The following is a 12,739-nucleotide window of genomic DNA, read 5'->3' as shown; positions in this document are numbered from 1 at the left end:
TGGCAGCAAAATTGGCAGGGTAAGATTGTTAAAAATAAGAAATGGAGAAACAGAGCAAAAGTAGCGTATGATAGGGTACAAACTACAATTGTGTACCATTTTGACTAGTGATCAGCAACGTGACAATCAAAAATGCCTGTTTCAAAGCAGATTAGCCCTCTTAGCCTTGCAATAGTGTTCTTCTCAAAGATGCAATAATATGCATAAACTACAAGCTCTTTTCAAGGCTGATGTGGCTGCTCAATCCATCTGATACAATCATCAATAACTGAAGTTGATTACACACTACCAGAGAATGAAGAAACCACTTACAACCTCTCTTCTGGCATCCACTTAAAGCTGGTTTAACTAACAAACATGGCTCATAGCAGTAAACAAGTGGCTACTGTTGGTTATGCAATAGGATTATAGCAAACTTACAAGATGTTCACATCCTAAGCACCTAATAGATCAAACCCTGAGATTCTTAAATTGATTGTTCTTTTCTGGATTTCCTTTCCTTCTTCACTTTTTCAGTGCTGTGCCAATGTGTTGTTACAAATGTCAAAGATGGTGGCAAGATGGTTCAGCCACCATTTACTTCACTGAGCATCTAACATCACTATTTCCTGGGAAATACATCCAATGCAGTGGAAAGCAAGTGCAAGTTGCTGCCCCACGCCAGAACAAGCGTGCTAAAATTACACAACTCTCTTTCCCACTACCCACACACCCCTACCCCAACCCATGCACATGAAAGGGGTTTCTAAACGGTAATTAAGGATACAAATCTATTGGGGTGAAGAGGCTCTAACAGATTTATTCAACCAAATGCTGTACAAATGCAAAACAGCAAACAATGAGCTCCTCCCACAGCCATACATTTAAACAATGCAATATGGCACTTATCCACCCTAGCTAGTAGATCTAAGGTTTGATACTTTGTTTTGTCAAATTAACCTAACCTGAATACCAGTAAAGGCACCCCAAATCTCTAGGAGACCCTTAGAAAGAGCAACTTTGCTGTCCAATACTGACTTCAACTTGGTACCTCTTACTAGCAGCCAAAGTAGAGCTGCTGTTCTAGAACTATAGGGGGAGGAAAAAAAAAGCCCAAATCAATTTTATGTACACTCACACAAGTTGGACCAAAATAGACAAATTGTGAAAAGGCCGCTACCATGAGTGGAACCATACTTTTGCAATTAAATAGCATCTTCAGAAGGGTGTAAAGGAAAATTTGCATGAAAGATCATGGGAATTTGGGGAGACTGACAGAAAATAATTGATCAGTTTTAAAAATCCTCCTCACCTATTTCTTGTGTATAGGAGACAATGCAATTTACAAATGTTTACTTTCACAAGATTCGGCAAACAACTACCCTGAAAGGAAATTAAATTGCGGGGGTATTAAATTTTTTATTAACTTTTTGCTTTTTGGAATGGCTTCAATGCAGCCCTGGGAAAGAAAAATGAAATGGACATAGCAAACCTAGTTCATAAAATTGACGAATTGCAGGCACAGCGCATTGTAATGGAAGAATATCTAATCAACAGTGACCAAAATATAATTACTTATAAGTTTGTACTAATGGAAATGAATAAAGAAAAAAAATGTGAAAATACACAAATGGCGAAAAGTCCATTGAGCTATTTGGAAGGGATTTGAATGGACCAGAAACAAAAGACTGGCCAGAAAAGCAGTAAGTGAACAACCAGGTACAAACAAGCGCCTGTGCATAGGGAGGAAAGATGGAGCATTCAAATCTGAGCTTCCTAAAAAGAAAGGTTAATATAAAAATGAGCAATGATAATGTCACAAATGCCTGGAACTGGATGTAGATGAAAACTGGCAGTGCACAGAAAGAGATGGAATAAACCTAGTTGTTATGGAAAAAGGGGAAAGCCAAAGAAAATCTAAATTGTTGAAGCCACAGCAAAACAAAAGGGACAGATGGCACAGTTCTGTAACTCTTTTGTTCCCAACTAACTTGGTGAAGTTCTTTCATGAAGTAACGACATGCTATGAAGCACTGCAAAAAAAAACCCACTTAAGTATAGCAACTACAATTTTGATATTTTACACATCAGTCCAAAACTGGCAACACGGTAAGTTTGGATAATCATCAACCTCAGGAGTGTAGACAGGTGGCTGCAACAGACAGATATGTGACACATGCAATTTAACAGGGATAAGTATTAAGTGTTGTACTTTAGAAAAATCATGAGACGCTGTACAATCTGAATTATGCAATTTTGAGGAGGTTGCAAGAATAAATATATGTGGTGACTGTCTCACTGGCTGCTGCTTCTGTCAACTCAAATTCACACATAGAAGCTGTGCTTCAGCAACCAACACCAAAGGAAGAGCACTGCTCGAGTCCAGATACATGGGTGAAAGTCCTTCACACAACAGCCAGTCAGCCTTCTACCCAATAACCTAGACTGGCACACTTATCGAATTACTATTATTATTGTACACTGTTGGAGTGCTAACAAGAAAAGGGGGGTTTCAGAAGAGATCTGTCCTGTTCAACTTGGCACAACTGAGCTATAGTCTTATTCCTCAAGGAGTAAACTCCATGTCAGTCTCATACACGTACAGTAAACTCAAGTATAACAGGCAAAAACAGTTAATAGTTCAAATAAAACAACTATCAAAAATAGTCCTGAGAAATTCTTTTGATTGTCACAGTCATTTTGCAGCCGATGTGAGAATATTGCGTTGACCAATTGAAGCATTCTGAACAAGGGATGGAGAGATTTGTGAATCATGTATTACTGCCTCTGTTTCAAAAAATATACAGAGGAGAGGTAAAGGTGGTACACTTTTTTTTAAAATAAAAACCGAAAGAACTGCAGATGCTGTAATTCAGATACAAGAACAGAAATTGCTGGAATAGCTCAGCAGGTCTGGCAGCATCTGTGGACAGAAATCAGAATTAACGTTTCAGGTCGAGTGACCCTTCCTCAGAACTGACACTCTTGACACTCTTTCTGAGGAAGGATCACTCGACCGGAAACGTTAACTCAGATTTCTCTCCACCAATGCTGCCAGACCTGCTGAGCTATTCCAGCAGTTTCTGTTTTTGACCTTCTGTTTTGTTAAACCTTACATAATTTGGCAATTATTTCTTCTGATTCACAGTCCGATACAAGATAAAAGAAATATAGGTGACAGGCAGGATATGCTGGGATTTCTTTCACTGGAGCATCAGAGGCTGAGGGGTGACCTTATAAGGGTTTACAGGGGTTCATGAGGGGCATGGATTGGGTAAATAGCCAAGGCAATTTTCCTAGGCTGGGGTGTGAAAAACTAGCGGACATAGGTTTAAGGTGAGTGGGGTAAGAATTAAAGACCTGAGGGGTAACATTTTCCACACACAGGGTGGTGCATGTATAGAACGAGCTGCCAAAGGAAGTAGTGGAATTATAACATTATACAATTATAACATTAAAAAGACATCCGGATGGGAATATGAACAGGAAGGGTTTAGAGGGATGAGTCAAATGATGACAAATGGGACTTGGTCAGATTGGGATGTCTGGTTGGCATGGACAAATTGGACCCAAGAGTCTGTTTTCAAGTTGTACAACTCTACAAATTTCCAGTAACCAATGGTAATAAGTTTTATTTGCTGTAATTGTTTTTTGACTGTATTCCATTACATATTTTAAGTTTAATTATTCATAGCTACAGTGCCATATCATCTGAAAATATTTTACTGAAATCAGTAGAATGTTTTTGAAGTATGTATTCAACGAAGAACTATAGGGTGACACGATGGCTCAATGGTTAGCACTGCAGCCTCACAGCGCCAGGGACCCGTGTTTGATTCCAGCCTTGGGCAACTGTGCAGAATTTGCACATTCTCCCCACGTCTGTGTGGGTTTCCTCCGGATGCTCTGGTTTCCTTCCACAGTCCAAAGATGTGCAGGCTAGGTGGATCGGCCATGTCGAATTGCCCGTAGTGTTCAGGAGTGTGTGGGTTAGACGGGGATGGATCTGGGTGGGATGCTTCAAGGGGTGCTGTGGACTTGTTGGGCCGAAAGGCCTGTTTCCACACAGTCCGGAATCTAATCTATAGGTTGCAGCCAATAATTTCTCTTGAAGAATGTGTCCGGGCTTCTGCCCTCATCTATCTTAGCACAGAATGGAACCTACGTTTCCCCAGTCAGGATCTGGCAAGATGTGGAAAGATGTTGATGAAGCAGAAATGTGAAGATTGATCAGCTGCTGACAGGAAGTACTCCTTTGGTGCCAGCAGCTGTTGAAGTGCATTTTCCATGCATGTATTGGCTGTTCCTTGGGAAGGCAGACTACCAGCTGCTAGCAGGGCCAACATCAGCCCAAACAGTTGATTTTTAAAACAATAAACAAAGGAAGGCAAGAACAGCATAAAGTCATGCCAGCTGGGAGGACAGGCGGGAGCAGGGTCACTTGGAAGCAATTAAACTTAGGATGGGGCTGAAATTCAAAATGATATGTGGAGGGATAAAAAGAACTGGAAGGTATAACATAAGAAAACTGGAATTGCGTGGAATGGAAACTGAATCTGCAGCAAATGTTTTGTGGATCAAGACCTGAATTTGCACATTCATGGTTGGGAAGCAGTTTAGAAGCAAGTTATTATGTTGCCAACACAAAAAATTGAAGGCTGCTGTCAATGTTGTCCACAAAATGCAAACACTTGCTGAGGGGGTCCATATTTTGAGTTACAAGATCTCAATTTCCCCCACCCCTACTGACCAACTAAGAAGGTGGATTAAATAACCCAAATGAAATTCCACCAATTCACCTTCTCTACCCCACGTTTTTCTTCACACCTCGAGCCTTTCCTTCCAAAATAATGCATACTTGTACAGATTTTGAGATATCCATTAATCCTATTGGTCAAAGAAAACAAAGGCAGAAAATTATTTTAAACCTACAAATGGGGACGGCAAACTGCTTTTTAGTCTATGGGTGAATTAATATGGATTTTTTTTTCCATTTCACTAATCAGACACATGATTCTGAATTAAAACAAATTGCTTCCATCAGAATAGTTTCTTGTTTCACGCTGTTCAATAAACACTTGAATAACCAAACTTTGAAAAGAGGCAGAGCAAATGAGAAACTAAGATTAAAGTACCATATTTACCTTCCAACCTCTCACAAACAGCTGTGAATGTCAATTTTAAAAATGAAAGGTGCTTACCTTTAACAGTTTCTGGTGAAGTTACCACACTGGGAGTTATTTTTGGTGAAGTCTCACAAGTGTCACTTTCTTTGCCCTCTGACTCACTGCTTTGTGCATCACCCTTTCTGGTTATTTTCGTGCCCTCGGGATCCTCCACAGTCTTTACATCACATATCACCTCTATCTCTTCCTCCTCTGGCGCTGGTGTTTTACCACCTTGATCGTCGGAGAGTGGCTGTGGGCAGTTATCTGTCTTAAGATCAACCTCTTCCACGTTTGGCTCTGTTCCTGAATTTCCTTCTTGTGCCACAACATCCACAGGTGTGCCAGTTTGGCGTGCTGATTCTGTGACTTCTGTTTTTGCTACTGCGTTCACATGCTCAGGTTGGTCATGAGAAGAATCTAAGGCAATGTTATTCTCAGTGTCCTCTTTCATATGGACTGTATCTTTGTTGCACGTAGACTCCACCGACTGTAACAAATAGTCCATAGTGCTCCCTTCATCATCTGCTCTGCAAGGATCATTCAGTCTGTACACTGAAGGTCCAGTGTGTCCTTCCGCTGAAGGGGAGTCATTATAAAATGCCCCCAACTCTCTTCTTTCACCATTTCCTTCACTGAAACTTTTTGGTTTAATCCATACCTCATTGCCTCCGTCAGTATTCAACTTTACTGTGACTTGCTCATTGACAGGCGGTGTCTTAAGGGAACCTGCTTCGTCAGTAATAGAACTCTGTTCCTTTTCTGAACAGGACTCTGATGCATCAAGTGAAATATTCATATCCACAGAAGTAGAGAGATCACTGCTTTTATTTGGAGCATTTTCGTTAGGAAGACAGTTTGTAGATTCTGCAACATTGCTAGCGTCCATGTTCAGACAGAATAAAAACTGGGGGGAAAACAGAGAAAGGAAAAACCAGTTAGGCTGAAACTGATTGTAAAAAGTAAAAGGGACTTACATAATGGACAGATACAGTTGTCCACCCCAGAAAACATGCCAAGGGCAAATCTTTAGCATGTGACAGAGTGAATAAGTGTTTCACAAACCATGTCAGATCAAATTAAACAACCGAACTAATCCCTTTTAAAAAATAATTGTAGTTTAGCCTCAGGCAAGGCTAGAGGACTAGTTCACAGCCAACCTCAATACCTCACCAAAGTGAAGATCATTAGCTAGGGCAGACTGTTCAACTGCAAGACACATGGCCATCAAACTAGACTAATCTCATTCAATACCCAAACAAGTGTACTTTCCTAGTATTTCTGGACCCCCATCCCCACCTTGGAATTAATCCAAAGCCATTAATGACAACTTCATCATCCAAATCAAAACAATGTACGCCAAATACTCTCAGAACTTCTCATCAATACACTTCAGTACTATCCCACGTGCTCACTGAGCAATTGGAAAAGCCGCAATTATTATTTCCCCATAAATATACAGCAGATGCAGTAACTGCTAACCCTTCAACAGAACCCTTGCATACCAACAACTTGAATAGAGACTGTCAGTGTACAATGAACCAAAACGCTATGTGACTTTCATCTTCACCATCATCAAGTGAAAAGACTAATTCAAGATGAAAAGAACAGAATTAACATACAGTCCGGTAATGACTCTTCTTCAGAATCGACACAGCCATAATGTGCTAAGTTAACCAGGTTCAAACTGCTGTGAACTGAAGCCAGATAACTCGAAGGCGATTATTTGTTTTTAAATTCAGTCATAGCATGTGGACATTACTGACTCAACCAACATTTTTTGTCCATCCCTAATTTCCCTCAACAGGTGGCAGTGAGTTACCTTCTTGAACTGCAGTTTTGGAGAATACCCCCACCCCAAAGTACTGTTTGTCAGGAAATTCCACGAGTTTGACCAAGTGACAGCAGAGAGGAACACGCAGGTGTTAACAATCTCAATTATCTGGTGGCTTGTTCTTTTGAGGTGCACAGGTGATGAAGATAGTAAATGTTGGAGGTGTCAATCAAGCACATCATTCTGTCCTGTGTGTTCATCTTCTTAAGCATTGTTGCAGCTGCACCCATCCAAGTACAGAGTGTTCCATCATATTCCTGATTTGTTCTTAGCAGATGGTGGCTTCCCAGTCTCCAATCTGCTCTCAGATATATTTATTTGGTTTTATTCTTTTATGTGCTAACCCTTTTCAATTTCTAGTCAATGGTAACTCCGAGGATATCGATAGTAGGGGATGCATTAAAGGTCCTGTCACTAAATGTCAACAAGTTACGTTGGATTTTCTCTTAAATCGAGATATTCTTTGCCTGACATATGTATCTTTCAAATGTTACTTGCCACTTACCAACCCTAAGGAGAAAGTTGTTCGGGTTTTGCTACACTTGAATATATACTGCTTCAGTAACATAAAGATGCACAACATTCAAAATTCTGACATCAATGAACATCTCCAACTTACAATGAAGGAAAAATCACTGACGCAGCTGACGACAGTGGTACCCACGACACTGCCAGAGGAAAGATATCCTGCAACTGAGATAACTGACCTCCAACAACCACAACACCCCTCCTTTGTGCTTGATCTATCATCAGTGAACAGTCCCCACAATCTCTCTGACTCCACATTCTGCATGGGCCTGGTACCACCTACTGCCTTCCCAATCAAAGCATTTGACGGTCACTCCCACTCCCCACCTTGAGCTGAGTTTACATACATACATACATACATACAACAAGACAGCACAGAACAGGCCCTTCGGCCCTCATTGTTGCGCCGACATCCTTCCTCTTGCAAGGAGACCAAAATCGATTGCAGTATTCCAAAAGCAGCCGAATCAATGTCCTATATGGCTGCTAAGTGATCTCCCAACTCCAATCCTCAATGCACTGACCGATAAAGGCGAGCACACCAAATGTCTCCTTCATATCCTTTCTACCGGTGGCTGTACTTTGATGGAACTACGAAACTGCACTCCAGCGTCTCTTTATTAAGCAACACTCCCCACAACCTTCAGTGTATACGTGCTGCCCTGATTTGCCTTTCCAAAATGTAGCACCTCAGTTTATTGGCCCTTGTCAATGTCCCATTGCATTCTGAGGTGACCTTCTTGGCTGGCTACTACACCTTCAATCATTGGGAAACTTACTAACCACGCCTTCTATTTTCATATCCAAATCATTGCATCACTTCAACTCCCCCTCCCACTCCCTGAACGACATGTCCATCCTGGGCCTCTTCCAGTGTCACAACCACACCACCCAGAAACTGGAGGAGCAGCACCTGATATTCCACCTCGGGAGCTTCCAACTCAATGGCCTCAATATGGACTTTGCCACCCTCAAAATCTCCCCACCCGTCAGCCTCATCCCAAGACTAGTTCCTCCACTCATCCCCGCCTCCATGATCTGTCCGCCTTCTCTCCCACCTATCCACTCCTCCCACCTCACTGACCAACTCCCACCACTGCTTGGAATTATTATTCTTTTCACACTTCATCAGCTCGACGTTATTTCTAAAATCTATTTTCCAATTTTGGAAAAAGTGGGATAGAGAGAAGTAAAAGAAGTTACATTCTTACCACTCTTGAAATCTCTGAATATTCTTCTGTTGAAAGGCCGCCAAGGAACGATGTAATTCTTTTGTCACAAACGCTGTGAGGGAGACATCTTTGTCGGTTCCACTAACTCCACCCGAAGGAAGACAAACCCACGTAACATATCTAGTGACTTAAAACATACTCTATTGTTGCCCAAGGTGGAGAGCTGGATGAACACAGCAGGCCAAGCAGCAGAGGAGCAAGAAAGCTGATGTTTCGGGACGAGACCCTACTTTAGAAAATTGGCGCTGTTCTGTCTGCTTTCAGACCAAGGATATTTGGAGATCAGCAGCTGAACAGGCATTGCCTGTAAGCTACAGAGACACTCGGAAACCCCGTGCACACTCGTTCATCTCCCACAATGACTTCCATTTTTGTTTACATGTATCATATGCAGAACTCTAAGATCCACACCAGAAGAACAAAAATTGCTTGGCACAACCAAAACAGAGCACCTTGACAAAAACCTCATCACTTTGCTGATGATTCTGTGAAAACTGATGCTCTCAGCCAATGGGACTCATCATTTCAGTTAAGATTTACATCTACTTTACACATACCTCTCTCCTTTACTACCATTATCGTAGTGTTTGTCTTTTACTCTCAGCTACAGCACATGAAATATCATTTTCAGTTCCTTTCAGTTTTCAAAACTTTTAACAATTTCTCTCTTCACAAATGTTGCCACACCTGCTGAGTTTTTGCAGCACTTTTATTTCAGATTTGAGCTTTCACACCATTCTGCTTTAATTAGCATTTGTCCTACTTGTTGCACACAGGAGATACCTGGACAATTTTCCACATTGCCTGTGTCATAACTATACTAAAACTGCTTGGCAAGGGAAATAACTAATCCCAGAGCACAATTCTTTAGCACCGTGCACTACAAGATTCTGGAATGTTGTCTTTGCAATATCCAGTGTTTTCAGCAGTTTCTTCAACACACATGGAGTAAATCAAATTGGTGAAGTCTGGCATCTGTGATCCTGCAGACTTCTGCAGGATGCCAAAATGGATCACTCACTTAGCCGACTTGGCTGAAAATGTTTGCAAATGCTTCAAAGCTTTTTTTTGAAAAAAAAAGCCATTTATATGCTAGTCTCCTCAAACTGAGAGGAGGATGAGGACATTTGTAGATCCTCCTTCTCCAGCGAGTCATTTAATTGTCCATCACTATTCACAAGCCAATATGGCAGGATTGCAGAGCTTAGGTCTTAACCATTGATTGTGGGATAGAGGAGCTCACTTTCTCATATGCTGTTTGGCATGCAAGTAGCCTTGTGTTCTAGGTTCATCAGGTTGACATCTTATTTTTAGGTCTGCCTTGTGCTGCTCTTGGCATACCCAACTGTACTGAATGAAGGCTGATCTTGTTAAAAGATATGGTGGGGAACGCTCTGGGCCAAACTTGTGCTTGAATGCATTTCTGATATTGACGATGGCCCACGCCGTTTTTGACTTGCTCAAAATCTGTTTGAAATCCATCCCAGTCAGCACAATTCTAACACCAAATGTGATAGTAAATAAAAACTGAAAGAACTGTGGATGCCTTAAATTTGGAACAAAAACAAAGTTGCTGGAAAAGGTCGGCAGTTCTGGCAGCATCCGTGAAGTAGAAAACAGACTCCTAAGGAACAGTCACCAGACCCAAAACATTAACGCTTTTTTTTCCCCCCTTCACAGATACTGCCAGACCTGCTGAGCTTTTCCAGCACCTTTGTTTTTGTCCCAATGTGATAGGATGTACTTCAACGTGAAGGCAGGATTTAGTCTCCACAAACACTATGCTATGGTCACTCTTACCAATAATGTCACAAACAAATGCATCCGCTATAGGTAGGCTGGTGAGGACAAGATCAAGAATGCAGGAGGTGAGATCAGCTAGTTCACAACTGACACAAAAAATTGGTGATGTGATAATTAGTGAGAACGAAAGCTTTAGACTACTGGAAGATATACAAACGACCCAAATGGCAGAACAGTGGCAGATGAAGCTAATGCTGATAAGTGTGCAGTGATACGTTTTGACATGACCAATAAGGTAAAGGCGTGAATGATGATGAATGGTATGATTCTTAGTATTATTCAGGATTAGCAAATATGTAGTCCTTTGAAAGCAGAGGGCAAGTGGATAGGGTGGGTTAAGGCAGTATCAGGGTCCCTTACCTTTACTAATTGAGGCTTCAAATCTAATAGCTTGGAGGCTATGGTGGAACTGTATAGGATGATGTCTAGGGTACAGCTGGATGGAGTACAATGGGAAATCCTTAACCTCACATTATGAGATGGGTGTGATTCCACTGAAGAGGGGACAGAGGATATTCACCTGGATATTGCCTCACCTGTATTGTTTCAGCTATAAAACGAGCGACTAGAGAGGGTGGGCTGGTTTTCTTCAGGAGTAGAGAAGGCTGAAGGGACACCTGATTGAGGTGTACAAATAATTATGAGGAGCATACATTGAAAGAAATGTTTCCTCTTACTGGAAGGAAGAATTACTGGGGGAAAAAGATTTAAGGTAACAGCCAAAAGATGTTTCCAAAGTGTGATACTTGATGACTCTGAATGTACATCTTTTCTCTTGCTGGTTCCCTTGGTGCCTGCCACGGAGGCATCTAGCAGGTACGTTTTTGGCCAGTACAAGCCACTCTTGGTAATGGATACTGAAGTGCCTCACCTCACCTAGTACACTGTTTGCTTTTCATCATTCCCCACATCATGTTGATCACAGCACAAATTCATAGGCTGAGAGGAGATTCTAGATTATAATCAGCACAAGATTTCCATGTTTGAGCTGATGCCATGAGTCTTCATGGGGTCTGAAATCAATATTGAGGACTGTATTGGCATCTCCATCACAACCCTTGTAGTCAATCTCATGTGCTCTCTAATAGGTCCCACAAAGTTTCCAGATAAGTATAGTAGGTCAGATATACTAAAGTTAACGCTGCACGTGGGCAAATGCATTTTAACAGGTTTGTGGCAAAACGTATGCATCTTTTTAAAGGTCAAAATATTGGAGTCACACTACATACCAATGACATTCTACACTATGAATGAAACTTATTATAATGGTACTGGGATCTTATTCCCCAAGACAAGCAATGCTATTTCTGAGCAAAGTAGGCAAAACTGCAGAATACACGCTCCCAAAAATCTAAACAAGTCCAGTATTCATGCAAAAATTGACAAGGGAAAACAGCAGCTCTGCAGATACAGAAATTTCACCTAGAATGTGAGGCCACCAGTACCATGGAAAGAATTGTGGGTGTGCGAAATGCAAACAGCACAAACTACATAAAAAAATGCAAATGGAGATATTAGATGTACTCAACATCCAACTAAAATCCATTCAACAGTAAACCTGCATAATTCACCTTCGAGTGAAATCTTTGTCAATATGGTAAAGATGGCTGTGGTTTATGAGGGGTTAATGGGGAGCCTTCTGAGACAAACCCAGCCCCCAACTAATTAACAAAATAGGTGAAAATACACAAACCATCTCTGACAACCCACATTTGGGGAGTGGGGAGTGATTTGTGCAATGGACAACACTCTACCAGAGAACCACAGAACTATTTTGAAAGACTGCCACTAAAATCATCATCCTTCAGTTTCAGCAAATCAAAAGACTTTTCAGCACTTTCTGATCTGTTATCATTACAGCTGCTCCTGATTATAGTCCAAATGAGCAGAATGCTCACAAGCAGTCAGGTAGGCTTGGTGACCCAGCCTCTACAACTGAGTTCTGAAATGTATTTTTTTTAAAACTCCTGATTTCTCCCATTGGAATTCTGAAAAAGATTATTTGTAAAAGCTGGACACACAAGGAGAAAGGATGTGCCAGCATGATGTACACATGTTGTCAGTGAAGCAACAACTGCATTCTCCATTGTCATGAAAGTTGGCAATGCCTTGAGTTAGTGAGGTTAGAATGAACAAACTACAAAGTTGCATCTCAGAGTCATACAGCACACAAACAGACCTTTTGGTCCAACTTTAAA

The 12,739-nt window shown here is 41.3% G+C and overlaps 1 protein-coding gene across 1 annotated transcript in view; it reads right to left on the bottom strand.

Annotated features, from left to right (window-relative positions):
- The window catches only part of LOC125458674 (zinc finger MYM-type protein 3-like), a 94,791-nt gene extending 85,477 nt beyond the window's left edge, over positions 1-9,314 (bottom strand). Inside the window, exons 1-3 of the mRNA XM_059651255.1 lie at positions 9,296-9,314; positions 8,718-8,818; positions 5,181-6,051 (exon numbers count right to left, since the gene is read on the bottom strand). Coding sequence (XP_059507238.1) covers positions 5,181-6,051; positions 8,718-8,818; positions 9,296-9,314 — 991 coding nt within the window. The remainder of the gene's footprint in view (positions 1-5,180; positions 6,052-8,717; positions 8,819-9,295) is intronic.
- Positions 9,315-12,739: the final 3,425 nt, after the last annotated feature.

This window comes from Stegostoma tigrinum, chromosome 15, assembly GCF_030684315.1.
Source record: "Stegostoma tigrinum isolate sSteTig4 chromosome 15, sSteTig4.hap1, whole genome shotgun sequence".
Lineage (NCBI taxonomy): Eukaryota > Metazoa > Chordata > Chondrichthyes > Orectolobiformes > Stegostomatidae > Stegostoma > Stegostoma tigrinum.
This window is presented reverse-complemented; position numbering and strand designations above follow the sequence as displayed.